At 33.3% G+C, this 18,859-nt stretch overlaps 2 protein-coding genes and 1 long non-coding RNA gene across 6 annotated transcripts; 1 reads left to right on the top strand and 2 right to left on the bottom strand.

The window, feature by feature from the left end:
* Positions 1-823: 823 nt before the first annotated feature.
* Positions 824-7,153, bottom strand: LOC124181547. The gene is made up of 2 exons (XM_046568220.1): positions 7,033-7,153; positions 824-4,931 (listed from the first exon to the last, which is right to left on the bottom strand). Exons 1-2 carry the CDS (start codon positions 7,037-7,039, stop codon positions 3,703-3,705), a joined length of 1,236 nt encoding a protein of 411 aa, XP_046424176.1. The 5' UTR covers positions 7,040-7,153; the 3' UTR covers positions 824-3,702.
* A 31-nt stretch (positions 7,154-7,184) lies between these two features.
* Positions 7,185-14,900, top strand: LOC124181555. 2 transcript variants are annotated; one of them, XR_006870502.1, is made up of 5 exons: positions 7,185-7,279; positions 12,080-12,185; positions 12,281-12,511; positions 13,943-14,252; positions 14,341-14,900. It is a non-coding gene; the product is annotated as an uncharacterized LOC124181555 (long non-coding RNA). The 2 variants fall into 2 exon arrangements; XR_006870501.1 differs by lacking the exon at positions 7,185-7,279 and adding an exon at positions 11,885-12,020.
* On the bottom strand, positions 9,856-18,762 carry LOC124181541 (biotin--protein ligase). 3 transcript variants are annotated; one of them, XM_046568200.1, is made up of 17 exons: positions 18,385-18,751; positions 17,624-17,831; positions 17,299-17,447; positions 16,912-17,082; positions 16,678-16,831; positions 16,509-16,574; positions 16,066-16,263; positions 15,613-15,955; positions 15,373-15,507; positions 14,946-15,272; positions 13,964-14,315; positions 13,179-13,361; positions 12,905-13,037; positions 12,252-12,412; positions 12,056-12,170; positions 11,740-11,953; positions 9,856-11,498 (listed from the first exon to the last, which is right to left on the bottom strand). In XM_046568200.1, exons 2-17 carry the CDS (start codon positions 17,775-17,777, stop codon positions 11,327-11,329), a joined length of 3,027 nt encoding a protein of 1,008 aa, XP_046424156.1. In that variant the 5' UTR covers positions 17,778-17,831; positions 18,385-18,751; the 3' UTR covers positions 9,856-11,326. The 3 variants fall into 3 exon arrangements, with proteins under 3 accessions (XP_046424156.1, XP_046424155.1, XP_046424159.1); XM_046568199.1 differs by having other exon boundaries at positions 17,624-17,834; XM_046568203.1 differs by lacking the exons at positions 9,856-11,498; positions 11,740-11,953; positions 12,056-12,170; positions 12,252-12,412 and having other exon boundaries at positions 12,505-13,037; positions 17,624-17,834; positions 18,385-18,762.
* Between the last annotated feature and the right edge of the window lie 97 nt (positions 18,763-18,859).

An 18,859-nucleotide genomic window follows, 5' to 3' on the forward strand; every position in this document is an offset into this window, starting at 1 on the left:
GACTGTGGGGTTGGAGCAACTATCACTTGGTACAAAATTTGTATACAAAATTAGTTTTATGCATTAATTTTAGTATCGTATGTTTCACTTTATGCATCAGTTAGTACAAACAATAACATGTATGAATAGTTTTTCAAATGCTGCTTCGACTGATCTGTAATCATTAATTGAATATATTCTGCTTTATTCTTTCAATTTGGATACTTTCTAAGCAATCAGCATCATACATACCTGTACAAAATATTCTACTTGCCAATCTCAGATATTTTCTATTATAAAGCTATATACCTTACTTATTTGTCAACCCTGCATAAACAATAAATTCTACCCGGATACATTATACACCAATTCGTGTAAGTCAGGGACTTGATATATTCTTGTGATGTTTATAACAATTGGAAGTGAAATGTGCGAACTGTACATACTCACGTATACATAGTTAGATTGTGAAATCTGTGCATAATATAGGATTATATTTATAAGGTGTTAGGTTTACAAATAGGCCTCACTTTTCACCCATATCACATTCTTCTGATTATACCTAATTGCACCCCACGTATTTGCATATTTACATACAAAATTGAACAAAAAAAATTTACGTAAAATTAATATTTATGTTACTTGTTGCGTAACCATATAGTATACAATGGCTATCAGCTAGACTTCTTATAATGCATTCCATGCTAACTCACAGACAACGAACCTAGTTTTTTTAGCACAGAAACATAGAAAAAGTTGAATCGTCAACTGTAATTTATTGAGAAATATCTGTGCAGTAGGGTACACACCTATCTTTTCTTTTTTATTATTTTTTTTTTTATTTTTCCTAACTATATGTACTATTCTTTGACAGTGGTACTCTGTTGTACTTTCATACTGATCTCAGAGCAAGTATTGGTATTAATTTGTCAAGGTCTCGTATAATTAATTGCTGTTTACATCTGGATACTTGCTACATTGCTGCAGTACTCCACTGTCAAAGAATTGTACATGTTATATTAAGTCTTCTCAAAAAATGTTGTGTCTTCAATGTGAGGTCAAGCAATTACACAAGTAATTAATAAGAAAGTGATTTGTGATGATTTTATTGCAGCTATATAGGCCAGGGAAATATACAGTACTATCAGAGTATTTAATTCTAATTAATCATTTTTACTACGAAAAATGTACACGAAAAGTTGACAGTTCAATTTTACACAGATTTAAATTCCTTTTTCACATTTTTACTTTTTGATCTACCTTATTATGGAAGTGCTTGTAAATTGAAATATCATTTAAATATTTGCTGGAATTGTTTTATCGGGAAGAATACAATGAATTTCATGTGGATGATAAATTTCTTCGTTTGCGAGTGGACTGTAATATTAATAATGATAAAGCAACTGTTACAACTGGAGAACTAGATTTCAATCTTCAGTTTTTCGATATGCAATTGATTTGGTAAACTAGTTATGCTTAGAATTATCTTAATATATCTAAAACATCTAAATATGGGTTTATGTCGTTTCTGATGAATTATTGGTACACCAAATAACAATATTACGAATACTTATATTTAGCATTAATGTTTCAATAATTATATTGTTCATGCACAGTAAAGGTTGAATTATGCTATCTGTAAATATTGTAATACCCGATATTAAAAAAAAGGATATATTTAAATTAAAATATTTACCATATTGTCTTCTAATGTGCACATTTTATGTAGTCAAGATTGCAAATGGCATAAAGTATTCAGCTTGATAAATGTCTGGAATATGTAGGTATCTCTAAACAGAGTTTCCAAGAATATGAAGAAAAAAATATTAGCAATACGAATACTATTTAACAACAGAATATATGATTTTATTGAATAACAACTCAAATAATGCTTTGATTGGTCAAAACATGCAAATATTAAATATTAAAATATCAATGTTAGATATTTGTTAGAGTTTACACTAGCTTAGGTTCTGTTACATTCATATAAACGTAGATTAAAGGTATTTGTAGCATCGCAAAGTCAATTTTTAAGAAAGATTTAACGTCTTGCCTATCATTTGGATGTAAAAATATTTTACAGCGTAAATTTGACTAAAATGAATCATTTCATTCGGCGGAACCAATCGGATGTTCCAAGATACATTTACACATTCATGCCCAAGTATATTTTCTGTATCACGAATTTAAACTTATTCAATCTCATTCTATGTGACCAGTATCCTTTGAAGCTCTTGTCGAAAAGCACAGAAACTGGAAGTGTTGTCGATGATTTTTATGTGAATCGAACCCCAAATTCTCAAAGAACACAAGATAGAAAACTTTCAATTTCCTGAGTTCTACTCCTCATTTCTAAAAATGATAATTTTAGGAAATTGTCATCCTTAACTCGGGTTTACGATTCTCTACCATCAAAGAGTGTCATCTGAACTCAGGTGAACAACTTATTGAACACATCTATTCCATAATACTAATGGTTTTTTCTGGCGAATGTTGCAGCTATTATACATATACGTGTCTATTGATTTGTCTGCATATGATATGAAGATAATTTGATTTCAGGGTTCGAATCAAGAAGAATTGGTTTCAGAAGCAGAATTAGTAATGGAACAAAAATTCTGTCAGCATGTAAGCAGCTTGCATTTTTGATCCTGCTTTAAGCCAATGGACACGGGTGCTGCATCTACGTTTTATCACAGAATTCAGTATACTGGATACAGCTGTAGATATTCTAGCAGTGAGTACAAGTATTCGATCAGCATTCATCTTTAAATTTACTAAAATTCTTTTGCTTACCTATGAACTGTTATTATCGAAATAAACGAATATCAATGTGTGTGAGTGGTATAATTATGGAATACCGCAATATTGGATTCAATTTGCACAATTAATGAGGTGTCTATGTCCATGAATATTACATATTCAAATGGACATTTCGATACACACCTGTATAGAAGCGTAACACTTGTTACAACGTTATTAATATATATAGTCAATCAAAAATAGTACAGTGTAATACTTGCTACCAGTAATACAACCTGGGTATTTGACTAGTGAGTTTAACACTTTGTATAATATCTCTAGTACAGCAAAAGCCAGTCCCTGTATAATGCTAGCACCAATGGCGTTGTCCCAAGTACGAAGGTGATTTCAATTTCTTGGTATCATTTTGAAGTTGAAGATTGAATCCATATATTGATATTTGCCAAATTTGTAAACTCTGTACTTTTATATTCGGAATCAAATAGTCAAATTTAGCTTCAGCATTTGTTCAAAGTCAAAATATAGATATATCTTTCGAGAGCGTATCGTTTCTACAAGTGCTGATGCCTACAAGTTCGTTTCTCATACATTTAACTGTAAATTTCGTACATTTTGATTGAATTTGATTTAATCTAATTTAATTTAATGTAAATTATCTTACTGCCACTTGTAGAAATGATCCTTTCGGTTTTAGGATCGCCACTTGTACAAACGAACCTTTCGGGGTGAAACGGGAGGGAACAAACTTGTAGGATTCCCACTTGTAGAAACGAAATTGTAGGTATCGGCATTTGTAGAAACGGTGCTCTCTCTAACTTTCATTTCCATTTATTGTTAAAGCTTTTTCTAGTCCTTTTGATTCTTGGCCTTTCAACTACGTGGTTTGGCTGAGCATATGATTTTGAGGTGCCTGCACTTTTGCAATCAATAATACTCTTCAAATACCCCATACTATTATGATTAATCAATCAACCATTGATTTTTATCAAAAATCTGCAGAATGTGTAATAATTTTTTTTGAACTCTAATATTATTTCCAATAGCCGAAAAATTTACATCTTTGCCTACGTCTTCCATATTTTTTACGACCCCTCTTACTGAATGTATCACATTCGTCATACCAATACACTGTCCAAATTTGAGTGGTGCAGATTTCTTCACCTCTTCGTCAAAGCCTTCTCTCGTAAATTTTTCTGTGTCAACCTTTAATGATGTCAGTGAATTAATAAATGACTTATAGTAATAATCAAGCATGTCTTCTAAACTGTTGTTTAATAATTCATCTTGCACACTTGATAATAAAAAGAAAATTAGGTCTTTGGCTCCAGAGCCATAGTAACCAAGCTGGAAGTCAATTATTTTAATGCTAATTGGATGAGAATTTTCGGCATATTTAAACAGCATATTGTTAGACCAATAATCACCATGCACCATTGTTCCCCATGGCTCTGAAGGTTTTGAAAGTCGGTAATCAACCTCATAGTCATATCTCAAAGTTTTATTAATTCGATTAATGTATGGCTTCGCTTCTGGAAGTTCTTTTAAAGTATCATGTACTTGTCTCAGCATATCTCTGACAGTCTCCATTGTTGTGTCATTTGCGACATGTACTAACGCAGGCATAACTGAATGTTTGAAAAATTCAGAATCTTTTAATTTCAAACCAATCGTTACCGCATGTAATTTTGCTAACTCTTCAATGGCAAGTTGAGTGTGTTCTAAATCTAAGCCTAATAATCTATCTCGCACCGAGTATCCTTTAGGAATTAGATTTTGCAGCACTATAGCAGCCTGCTCGTCAAATACGTTAGGGTCTGTCAATCCTAATCTGCCACCATAGTAAAGGGGGAACTTGACAAGTTTATCAGGGTCTATACCACTTTCCATTTGTAGTTTCGTAAATTCAGGCACAATTTTTTTATAAAAGATAAGTTCCTTCCAGAAAGAAATTGGGCTGTTAAACAAATCTATAAGATATTCTGTTGGAGGCGGTATTTTCACAACTAGATTCAAAACCTCAGTTGTGTTATTTCTTGCGATAGTCGCATCAATCCCGTATATCAAACTTCCGTAATTTTCTCCTGGATTTGTGAGCGGTTTCCATACCACACTTTTAATCGTCATTTTTGGCCCGAGTGTTTCTTGTAGCAGATTATGTAATTCCTTTACCGGTAGTGCTGTCTGCATTTCTGAAATTATTCATAGAAAAAATGAAATATTATGATTTCAATACCTGCATATTCTCTGAACATGGCCTCACAATCCAATAAAAGTTTCGACCAATAGCATCAAACAATTAGAATGTAAATACATAAAATCTTCCGAACTTCTTTTGTTTTGTACTCTGTAATTAGTATTGACTTTTTACAATCTTTCCATATTCTTATGTCCTGAGTAATTGTCCTGCTAATATAATCTTGCAGCCACGATATGTAGCACAATATGCGAAGATTACTTAGTTGAACACTTGAATTGGAGTCGCTTGTTTATAAGTCTCCAATCATTCCAATATATAATTATTTAATTTGCCATAACAAGTAAGTTGACTTGACCATATATGGGAAATTCCACACCAACTCAACCCACGTCAAACTCTCACCAATTCCTATTATGGCTAAAAAATTTTGGGCAACTGCCCCAACTCCAAGTACACGGAATTTTTTCAAATTTTTTTAATAAATTTTTTTTTTTCAACACCAGATTTTTGAGGATTCTTTTAGATGTTTCTAAACTTTATTTTAAATAAATTATTTGCAATACTTTCAGGCTAAAAAAAATCTTTTTTGATAAATCTGAAAAAATTCTTCTGGATACTGTATAAAAATGATGGAGTAGCAACCCACACAGACTGACAATTGCTTCCATTTTTCTTAAATTTTGTTTTCTTCAATAAATTCAATTAAGAGTTGAAAGAAACACCGACCCACTTTCGGTTCAGGCTTAAAAATTTTTATATCTGACTCAAAATTTTTGAGAACTTTTTCAGATTTTTAAATTATAGCCAAAAACATGGTGGTTTTAAAAAATTATAAATAAAACTACTTTACTCAAAAAAATCGGGCAAAATGTAGGGTAATCTTTTGGATTTGGAATAATTGCATATAAATTTATGCAAGAGATCAAAAAAGGTGAGGGTCCGATGTTGGTTAAATCAGTGTATCGAGTATGAATATGCATTCAATAGACACGGCTGTGTATGAGGTTCTTGCAAATGCGTCTTCAATTTTTCTAAGATGTCGTTACTATTTTTTATTGCATTGTTCAGTCAGTGTCTACTGTAGGTAACAAAATGTACCAAGATACAGTTTCCATCACATACACTATTATTGTAACATATCCTGGTATCTACATCAGAGGCTTAATAAAAATGGTCTGGAATGTTCTAAACAGACTGAAGATTCTTCTAAGTTTTGCTATATAAATTCCATTTATGTTTCCATACTACAATAACAATTAACTTGAGCAGTTAAACACGTGTTGCTAAGATTTATTGAAATGACTATGATAAGCAATAATTGTTTTCCGGGTTGAAGAATTTCAAGGTCCTTAAATATACCACACTCAGCCTACAAATGTAACTTAGGTTAGATTGTGGAAGAAGTCTATGCAGCTCACTGTCGTTGGCAAAATAACCACATACAATTTTAACGCATATTTGCATTAAGTAATTGCTACACTCATAACAATTACAAGTATGTACCAACTTCTGAAACCTGCTCGTTAACTTCTTATCACCTCACTGTCTGCTATTATTCTATGAATACTTGTATCTAAAAATATACGAATCTGTGAAGATATCATGAACATGTGAAGCTGTGGGAAACAAGGTTTTAGATAAATATGTTGTATCTTAAAGTTATTAATTGAATTTATTTTGTTTACGAATAATTTAAATGATCTGATCAACTTTAGATCGATTCCACCGTAAATAAGAATAAAACTTCTGCTAATATGCATTTCTTCCATACTTTATCGCTTGTAATATCAAAATTTTTTGAATAAATTGTGATTTTCAAAATTAATTGAGAATCACGTAATGATATAATATTTCAAAACAATGGAACCCACCGTATTTAATTAGAATAGTCAGCAGTTACAACATGAATATTATTTTGAAAACTTTGAAAATCATGCATGCAAAATTTCTTTTGTTACTCATAGTCTTGCTATTTTATAATTTTTTGCAAAATTAATCAAGATGATACTTTGATATCTAGTTAAATAAATCTCAATTTGGCTGATTGTACAATATTCGTATTTTGTTACTATGAGACAAGTGGTACAGCTTACCGTCCATTGAAAAATTTGACTACTAAATCGCAACCACTTCCTTTGGCGATGTCAATTCTTATACTACACTTCGGCTATTTCAGTACACCAACTACTTGATCATGAACGCAATGGGGTAATGTCTACTCAATGTACTCCACAGTCGGCAGTTGTGACCTCTTTCCCCCACTATTCATGTGCATTTACATCGGGATCATATGCAGCCTCTAAACAGTGCATTGAAAAAATTGTCCCCCCAGTTCATCGGGTAAAAATGATGATACTCTCTTCTATTAAGGCTATCACATTTGGATTAATAATCTCTCAATATAATAAATGTCATTGTCAAAAAGTAATTAAAAAGTAATTGTATGGGTTGTGCATCTATTCTGCAATGATCATCAAATCTGATTCGCTAAGATATCAATGTATCGTTCTCCTTAATATGATTAAGATGATTAGCTATTAATTTAATACCTATTGATTACATGATTCTGAGCTTCTTGATATTCTAGTACTCATGTTCGGGTACCTTTTTTTACTAATAATGAAGTTATGGGTGTTTCAATTTACAATTCTACTTGAATTAGTTTATCTAATTTCGGAGGGCTGCACACATGAATCTTCTCAATATGGTTATCTTTTACAACTTTCTATCATAAAATTCAACTTATTTTATCGACTAATCATTCCGACGCTTTGAAAATTTATCTTATGCTAAAGCAGCCATTTCATTCATTTGATTGATATAGCTCATGTTACAAACTATATAGGGTAACAAATTCCAACTGCTGTGAGAGTAAACGTAGAATTCAGATTTTAAAAGCAGCATGTTTTTATACATCTCCCGGTTTGTAAAACCGTATTTGTACGTGCTTAGACGTTACAACCATTTACAAATAGTCTCCTCCCCAAAATGTGAAATACTCAAAAAATCATAATCTGGTAATGCTGATCAAAGCAGAAAATAATGAAACGTAACGCCATATATTTTGATAGTATTTTGTGAGAAACAATTTAAAAAAATCATGTCTGAGCTTACTTGATTGCAGTAAATGTTATTAAAACCTTTTATATTCTTTATCTGATATTAGATGTTAAAAATGAAAATTTACATTGGAATAAAGCTGTTTGTTATTCACTCGTGTATCTGTACATCAAAATGAAATTTAAGTAAAATTTTGCATTGATTCTAAGCCTGCTCAGTAAACAGTGATATACTAACAATGAAAAATTGCTTTGTTATTGGAAGTTGCGACACTACAGTATGGTAATTCAATATCTGTGATTCACATGCTTATTTTAATCAATTGACAATGAAGAAAATATAACAAAGTGTTTCTGCTATCATCATCTTCAAATTACTTTTGTTTAATTGTCATTTTATCGGCACTTGGTATGATAAGTTCATGTGACTTCACTGCATGCTCTTTACTGAATTCTCTTCAGGTCATTGAAAGACAATTTGATCTGAAACTCTACAGTGTTAGAGTTTGTCCTGAATATTCTATCAGAAAGTAGCAATTGTGGGCATTCACCTATTAGGATCGTAATTTAAGCAAATTGCAAATTAAACACTCACGTGAATATTACAATCACTAAGTTCATTTCAATCTTTATTTTCAAGGAACAATTCGCCTAAGGAATTTAAGACTGTTTTGTAACCGCATAATGCTAAAATTCAAAGGTCGGAGGTTATATATTATCATTCGTTGTAACAATACCCATGTACTAGTCGGGCTTATAATTAACTGCATATGGCAGCTATATAATTGCTATACGATTTTTTTTTTGTATGAATCCAGATTTTATGTGGTGGCCCTGGAAATTGTCTTCAAAGTTTGTTATTGCAACTGTCCTTCAAGAACTAATATACAGTCATGTTAAAATTAACAATTCAAATTTTTCTCACCGACAATATCTTTGAGTAAACCCAGATGTATTCACGAAATGGGATATGGAAATAAAATTACGTAGAAAAGTGTATACTTATTGTTGGCTGTCATAAAATTGTAAAGAACAATAAATGATAAACAATTGATAGTGCTCTATCATACATTATTTTTCGCTGCATTAACTAATGAACTAAAAAAAGAACAAAGTACTATCTATATATACTTCCGCAGATACAAAAGTTGCAATAAATAATAAAAATTACTCATTTCAAGCAAAAATTAACTACCAAACTATACATTGCACGTCATTCCTATGTTGAAACAATAAGTCTAAGAAGTAGTTATGTCATACATGCCGCTCAAAAATATTCAACCTTATACATGTATTACACGTTACGTATTCCATTTTGCACTTTGCACATCCGGCTCAATTAATAGTGGACATTGTGGTTGTTGAACATTCAACTGATTCATGAAACTTGAGATAAGTATCTGTTGTGCACAGTGCACAGACGCAAACCAATAATCATCAAATGTTCTCTATTCTTGCACATATCCAGACTTTACAAGCGGTATTTCTACGTGAAATCAATGTGCTGCGCTGTTGCTTAGGATTAAGGATCAGAAGTTCAGAATAAATCTGAAAGATTACCGCAAAAAAGTTCTACTTACCTTATCAATTCCTATTCTCCAGATTTCATTTAGGTGGAATTGATTCGACTGCAATCAACTGTAATGCAAACATATTTGTATAGTTGTTCAATAAACCCAATAAACCATACTATATCACAGTACTATATCTTAATTAGATACTGCTCAAGAGTAAAATATAAGTTCATCAAAATCAAATAACTAGCATGGCAAAGAAGGCTGATAACCGTTGAATAAAATGTTTAAATTAAAATGTTTTAATAATATTAAAACACACTAAATAATATGTGCATGAATATAACAACAGAATATCATTTTATTACATAACATTGATAATAATTGAATGTATCCAGTTCATACAAACAAATAATATATAGTGATGCATAATTTTAGTACATCTGTGAGAGCTAAATAAATTTTGACTACCTTACTTATAATATAAATCACTTTTATAAACGACTCTTAAAAACGTTTACAGGTAGCACTTGAAACACATGACTTCGACTTAACACAGATATTGTTTATAAAGGTATGTTTGACCTTGAATAGATGTGTACCGCCATTCTTACTATAAATTTTTATAACTTGTTTTTTTTCTGCTTTCTTCAGACTAGATCCCTCCATGAGGTGTTTTATCGAAGCGATCGCGGTGTCAATGTCATTCGAAATCATTTCATAACCTCTGAAATCACCTAAAAGTCTAGGAAATCACACTGAAATCAGTAATATTTAAATAAAATTTTGCATTGGTAATCATGGTAGTCACGATAAATCTTGATTATAGGAATTTCTTTGTAATCTTAAGAAATCGTGAGAAATTACGCAAAGTAAAATTAATTTGTCAAGTAATCTCTTGTAATCACGGTAATAATTTTTGCTGCGATGAAACACCCCTTGGATCTCTCTAAAGATGACGAGTGCCTGTTTTTCTACATTACTTGTTTTATATATTATGTTCAATTTCTATATTTCACCACTTGCTCCTATTAAGAGTGTGGAATGAAAGGGAAGATATGACAGACTTATTACAAATAAGATCTTAAACTATGAGCTCCATAGTTAGATTTAAACTACGATTACCGACATAATTATGTCATGACTTTTAAATCCCATCGAACACATTCAGAGAATTGGAATGCAATTTTATGATATGATAATGTGAAAGCATAATTCCTAATGGGACTTTCTCAACTAATAATTGTGGTTTTCTACACCAGTCCATAGAAAAATTCCCAGTGTTCCACTGATCTACATTTGATTAATGCAGATTTTTTTTTTGGAACATTATGATTGACATTGCAAATGCGAAGCGAAACGTTGGAACAATTATTCAACAAATTCTTCAACATGGGGTCTTTTTTTTATTTAATAAGTTATAAATTTGTTTCAACTACATAACAACCTAATCGTACAAAACTGTAGAAATGCACCAACCCGAAGTATAAATGCCAGTTGAAGTTACGTAAGTCACTATTCAAATTACTATTTGAATCCACAACCATAATTGGGTTTCCATTACTTATTTTGGTTTTTTACTGTTTTGCTTCTTCTTATATAAGGCCTGATATATTAATTTAATTTGTAATCTAGCATTATTTCACATGAGATAACAAAAAAATTCTATAGATAAGGTGTTTAATAGGTATGAAAGCTCACAGCTGATTTTTTGCGAAGCTAGAAAGTAAATCATACCAACAATAAATAACAAGTATTGCACTACACCCGGCACATTATCTGTACTCTTTTTTGAATCTTGGCCTGAATCTTTATCATTTCGGAGCAATCAGTCCTTTGAGAATATCAAAACTATTACCATCCGGATGCACGGTAAAAATTTCTCCGCCCTTATCACAAACTTGCAAAAATCCGTAATCATCAATTCCCAATATTTTCACCTCTTGTGATGTTCCTTCTGGTGAGACTACCACGACTTCAGAATCGCTATAAACAATTACATATATTTATTTATATCTCAAAACAGTATATATAACTTCATTATGATGTTCATGAAAATGTCTTTGATAGAAAATTTGTACATACAATCTTTAACGTCATCTATTGAATTTGAGATTTTTATGCTCTTTTATCTATGTTGCAGTTATTAGACAGACAGATTCGCTTGTTAACATTATCGTATAAGAACTTCAACTTCTGAAGTCAGTAATTTATAAAGTCCACTTACGTATGCATCCAATATTCATAGTAAATCTCATAGAAATGATTCATGTTGCCAGTTTGAACAACGTTTAATATCCTCTCCAGTTCGCTGAAGACAAGAGCAAAGTACCTTTCAGCAGTCAATTTTGGTAAATTGGTACTGTACTGATCATTGTGACGAGTGATCAAGTCATTGATGCAGCAAGTCGGCTCACTATTGGACAAATTGACTCCAACACCTACAAACAAAATTATGACATGCAGGCCAATATTTTACAATTTCTATTAACCTTACAGCAATTTTAGGTACTGTGTGCAAATAGCTTGTAATTAACAATTACCGATATTGCAAATTGCTGTTTCAGATTCTATCAACGATGTCACTATCAAACCTCCGATTTTGGCTGTACTACCAGCATAGATATCATTTGGCCATTTCAATCTCAGATCTATATCCTAGAAACATCACATGTGAGTAAATATTTATTTCGAATATTCAATGTTATATTTTCAAAGAGTAAAATTGCTAAAACAAACCTCGTAGCCTGGAATTGATTTTATTGCAGAGACTATTGCAGCAGCAACTAAATGCTGGATGAGTGATAACCGCCCACCCAATACAGAATTTAATGCAATATGTAACTGCAACGTAAACATTCCGCAACCTTTTGGACTCAGCCACACATTCTTGCTCCGCCCTATTATACATGAAAATATCAACTTGTTAATATGCTATAAAATCCAAGTATCATAAATTTGCATCAGTTATCTATAATGAGTAGATAAAAACATAACTGGTTGGTTTGAAAATGATTTTCAATTCCATGTGTGAATGAGTACAGTAGAAACCTGGTTAACCGGGTTGCTCGGAACTGAAGAATCCAGAGATAAGTGAAATCACAATTAATCTGAATTATAAGTAATTTCCCATTGAGCGACTAGTGATTACTGAGCATGATATGCTATATACGAACTACGTGTATTGTAACAAATCTGAGCCCGTTTCAAGACAACCGCAAATGCCGTGAGTGTATTGCGAGTTCGGACCAGTTTCGCGCCTGGCACACGCGACCGTACCCAGTTGCTAAGGTAAAGCACAGAGCCGCTCGAGAGGACCCGATTAATCCGCTCCCCGGATAAGCCAACTCCAATTACTCGGGGTTCTACTGTAGTGTATTTTTTAAACTTACCTTGTCCGCTGACCTGCTGACATGGAATTACAGCCAGTCCATGATGTAGTTGACAATTTGCTACAACGTCCATTGACGATGTCATTACATCAGCATATATCACTAAGCGACCCAGTTCTTCTGAACTTAAATTCTGAGAGAACCCATTTTTTTTGTTCAGTTCCACAGTTGATATCAGAAAATTAAAGTTCAAACTTCTTACTACTATTTTGAAAAAAATGTGTGCGTGCTGAATACTAATACATGTATTTTTAAACAAATTGTATAAATTTACCTCAAAATATTCAACAGTAGAAAAATTATCCGGACACTGGTGAATCATTACTGGTAAAACCGATGCTGATGCGGAAATACCCTGCGTGCTTCTTCCACAAAACTGAATCTCCAATTTTCCAGTTTTTATTATGTCATTCGGTAGCATCCTATCTTTTAACTTCTCCAGCATTTCTAACTTAAGCTGCATAATGGACAATGTAGATTACTCTGATTTGGTGCAGTGGGTTGGAATGCATGCTTACAGTAAAACTACTTAGGTTCATTACTGATGCACAGAGTTCACTAAGTGTACTGTGTATTATCAATCTTCCAGTGCATCTGCGGACAGGTTAAATGCCCTAAGCTAACATTAATTTTGCTCAATTTTTCAATTATTCCAACAGTGCAAAATGATGAGATTCTTGATGAGAGTTACCGATGCTAGCAGCTGTGCTGTGAAATGTTTACAGCGATTGAGTCGCTAATGAATTTCTGTTAATGTCCAAAAACTTTCAATAAATAAGCAGTATTACATTTTCTTATCTTCACAACTCAAATGAATTTTCATCTACTAAATATCTTTGAAGCTGTACAAAAAAATCTGACCCATTTACACATTTCTATAAGGACATGAATTGTCCTCAAGTGTAATTGTGTAATCTTGTTTGAGAGCTTTGACAGAAGATTGACAAAAAAGGGCGCTTAGTCGAGGAAAAACAAATTAGTATGAATGGGTTATCACACGTTGTGTAATGACTCAAAGTAGAACAAATATATTCCCAGATTTGTCTTAAGAGTACATACCTCATGTCGCCCCAAGAAAAAACCAGGGCTGTAAGCTGGAAGTACACGGGGTTCGGAACAGACATCCATTCCAAGATGTGAGCTTAGCAGATCACTGAATATTTCAAGTCTTGCTGAATTACTCTGTTTTAGAGCTGAAAATTTGCTCTCTTCAAATTCATACTGTGAGGGATCCACTTCCAGATGAATCTGAGAAAATACAGCTTTGCCACCAGTAGCTGGAAGATTAGCCAGTAGAAGACTCGGTGTGTGCCATGTTTCTTCAGACCCTAATACTCTCACATGGAAGGTGTGCGTTTTGCCTGCTTTATCACGAACATTTGCTGAAGCAGGTGTCATCGGTGCCGATACTCTAATGAAGTTAAATTTGTTTTTAGATCTTCAATCAAGTCATAGGGAGCATGATCACAGTAAAGAGATGTGTGCAGCTTATAGAAAAAGCTGGAATTTTCGTGCAAGAGATTCATATTTGCTGGTATTTCTTGTAAAGTACATTGAGTACATGATTGAGTAAAATGGAATGTAATGATAGAATGCAAAATAAAATGTCGGGTCTAATGTAATATGGCTAAGGAGCGTATATGTTCCCAAATCATAGCACATAATATCAGATCGTAGATCATACTGATTAGTTGAATTTGAAAAGAAGTGGATTTTACAAGGTACCTGCAATCGAAAAATGAAGAAAGATGTTCAGTCAGTTTTAGAACGAATCGTGGAGCCAGATGCGTATTCATACAATAAATTATATCCATACGAACGTTTTTCTCATTAATATGTGGGTTTTATCCTAAATTTTCGTATTCTATTAGTATCTTTATACTCCCCATGTAACCCATTGTCAAAAGGTAGCAAGTATTACACGTAATATAACTGAATCACTTAATTTCAATGTAATACGAATTGTACCGAAATTGAAATGAAATTCGGTTACTGAGCTGCGCACATTTCTGCTGAAACAAGAATAAACCCAGAAGCTTACTTGACATCTTCATGATCTTGGGAGAACCTGGATTTTGCAGGAGAAGCTTGATAGCAAAAAATATGATGCATCATACGGACATGTTTCCATTTGCCATATGAAAAGCGAACCAGCTCATGTTCGCGTACTTCAGCTGTTTTGAATGTTGGCAATAATGTATGGAGCGTGTCAGAGCATAGAGCGAGCAGTCTCCCACCTCGCACCATGTACTCAACCAGCTGAGACGCAACGTCCACTCCAACATTTCCACATACAACTACTAATCTGGCTTGATCCATCCAGACATCACTGCACGCTTCGTCACTAGACAGTGTGTATATCGTGTACCTAATAATATTCAATTAATTAATTTTCAAAGATAAAACTCAAATTTTTGGTCCAACAGGCAATTGCAATAACGTTTTTGAAAATGTAATTCTCAACCTACTTATTCCTGTTCAGAATAGCTTCCAGCACACGCTTCACATTATCGATCGCGATGGTACTGTCTGCATAAAGAAGTATGTTCGGAGGTTTGGCATAATTCCCTGATCCAGTGACTGCTTTCTTTGATGGTGAATAGCTGTGATTTTAAATTCTTTAAGACACAGTTTAAGTCATCTTTAGTTTATACTAGCATAAGTGAAATGTTTCAGGTTATAGCTACCCGGCATTGCAATCAACTCACTTTGCTGTACTGGTGAGCGGTAGTGACTTTGGTGATGGTGTTTTAGTAAGACAATCACTCGGTACTACATCCAAACATTCTGGTGGAATTGAATCAATAACTACGACAGATTTCGTCAGATTTGATTCAACAGAATCAACTAAAGCAAGGTCGTGGGATTTTGATGGGCTCGGACTAACAGACAAAACTGTCGGTGCATCCAATGATGATGTTGGACTAAATTCTAAGGAACCACTCAATTCTTGTGATAATCTTGACACTGTCCCATTGATAACTGCAGATGCGGATGCCGGGGTAGGTGGCGGTGTTGAAGGAAAAGGAGCATCTGACATACTCTGTATAGCTTGAAGTTCAGGAATAAATAAAAATACGCTATATTACATTTGAATCACAAGGCAGGAGATGTGAAAAAAAGACTCAATAAGTAGGAAAGCTAAAACTAATTGTACGTACCTACTGTATCTGAAGGTATTGTAATTTCCAATATTGTTGGAGCATGAAGTGTAGGAGTCTCATTTCCAGGGGATATATAAACTCCTGGTGTTTCTTCCACCTCGATAGGTATTCCTTGCTGTGATACTATCCTGGCAGTACTACTAAATATTCGTAGTTTTTTCACTTGAGCATTCCATTGTGCTTTTCCTATCAACTCTGAAAGTGGATGTGAATAAAAAATTAATATACCGCATGAATAGATGAGATAAGAATAGAATTCTTAATTAGTTCCTTCCCATTAATTACCGTGACCAAATATACGATATTAAATTTCTAGAGACAAACATTATCAAAGCCCTTCAACATCAGAAGTAAACAAAGAATCTACTAGATTTTCATAGTTACATACCTGATAAAGGTCGGGTATTCGTAACATCAAACAGTAAAAAATGCTAACTTACTGTTCTTATGAAATGATTCAAGCTTATCACTGTTGTAAACACATGGCTTCCCATCGACAACTACAGCTATAGAAAAATAAAGATATCAATTTCAGTATATAAGATTGAGAATCTTCAGCCTTATTCATATTTCAGTAGTCTGTAATGCTTAATGAACTATTCAACTTACATTGTACTCGAGTTAAGTAAAGCCCATTATTGATGAACTGTTGTCCGTGCATCAATGCTGTAGACAATTTGGTCAGATAATCTAAATCCATTTCAAGTATAAGGGCTATGTATGTGTTCGATGTCCAGGCCACGACTGTGCCATAATCCTCAAGCTATATGTAATGACCAATGCAATGATTTCAAGAATATCTGCCAATTAAGACTCACAATAAATCACAGTGGTATACTTTACCTTTGTTGCCTTGATAGATGCGGTGGGATTATAGTGATCTAATTTAGCTTCTACAAGCACATGCATCCTACATTCTCGGAGGGCAGCATCTTTACTGTAGTTGTGCATACACAGAGGAAACACTGTCTTTCCAAGAGGGAACTTTAGCCAGTCTGACACATTTACTTTTTGCTGTGGAAAAAAAGGTGATGTCAAAATTAAATGAACACGGATCAATATTTCTAAGATTTAAAATCATGCATGAATACAGCAAAAGTTCTGAATTAAAAAATCTAAATTTCAATCGCACATAATGTTACCTGTGAAAAGTTCTATTACTTTATATAATGTATTTATAGATGTCGTAAAAAAAGCTGTATTTCCTAAAGGAAAACCAGCAATACATACTTGTGGGTATGCGGAGCATAGTTGTTTATCTCCTTGATACCAAAGGAGATCCCCTAGTTTAGCAAGACTTCTGTTGTTACATAATTCTGAACTGAGACTGTCGGTGCTACCGTTGCTATGACTGGATGCACTTTTTGCTACACTGGATTCTTCAAATAAGGTAATTGCAAAATTATAATACTTAAATTTTTCTAAGTTCAGAACTGAGACTACAATCCAATTATCTTGGATTATCATAGTCTTGGTCCGATCTACTTTTTTACTGTTATCATATTTTCCATGTTAATTTTACAACTTGGAAATAATTTTTGCTTCATGTATTTACCTTGATTTACACAACCAATGGAATTGATGTAAAAGACTATGGTTGGAGTGGGTGAATTTGAATTTTGGAGAATAGCAGCTAGGCGAGTTCTCAATGATGATAGCCTCCAGGCTTGAACCCACGTTGCCACCATGTAGAAAAATGTTAAGATCATCGTAGCGCGAACACACGTATTTAATGGTGTCACAGCCTCGCATAGAACGCTGATCTACTAAGAAAGTATAATTCAAGCTAAATTGACAATTGACAACACAGATACCTATATACAAAAATCGTCACAGAGATAAATATGATTATAGTGGCTGATGGGTCGAGTGCCAAAATCAACAAAGGGGGTTAAAATTTGAATCACAAATTATACATGTATATTCAATATGCAGCACGCAAAAGTCACTTTTACATAACATTGCAACTCTAATCCATGTTACAGAGTTAAGAAAAACTTAATTAATGATAACTGGTTAGAACCCAGCACTATTGATTACACAACTCTCTGGATTCGACAATGATTTGATTCTGCATTCGTTATTACCGTAAAATTATTGTGTAATAAAAATAAGTCTGATATTGGCTGCGGAAAAAACCGATAATCAGCAAACTCCGTATACAAAATATAAATATCCAGTTAACGAGAGTTAAAAGAAATAGTAAACATCGAATGATTGAATAGGGGTAAAACCCATAATCGAGATTAATAAAAAACGAAAATATCTGTACGATTAATTCATGACACCCGTTAATTTTTTTTACTATTGACATACCTTGTATGCACAGTTTCCGACCTAGGCAATACCGTACATTTTTACTAGAACCGACGCACGATAGGCACGATCAATTCATGCGGCAGCGCAGTGAAGGATACCGGCAACTCTTGACACGCACATTGCTGATGGCAATTAGGCATGTATGTATGTAGATACGTACATGCAAGCTGAATAAGTTGTGCCAATATAATATTTCTCGTCTTTTTGCACAATTTAAACTCCAATGTTTTGAAATGCTCCTCAGAGCAACTAATCAAATGTATTGTTCAGTTTATCAATCAGGCTACAATAAAACAAAGTAGTTGTATCGAGGGTAAAAAGAATTGGGGCGTCGATTTCAAAAATTAAGTGGGCTAGTGGCAACAATACCATTGGTTCGTCGTGGAGAAGCCAGGGGACTTATTTATGCGATTAAAGACTTAACAAAGGCCCCTCAATTCTCCTGACAATTTACTATCTCGATTATCGACAT

The sequence above is a fragment of the Neodiprion fabricii genome, chromosome 4 (genome assembly GCF_021155785.1).
Source record: "Neodiprion fabricii isolate iyNeoFabr1 chromosome 4, iyNeoFabr1.1, whole genome shotgun sequence".
Lineage (NCBI taxonomy): Eukaryota > Metazoa > Arthropoda > Insecta > Hymenoptera > Diprionidae > Neodiprion > Neodiprion fabricii.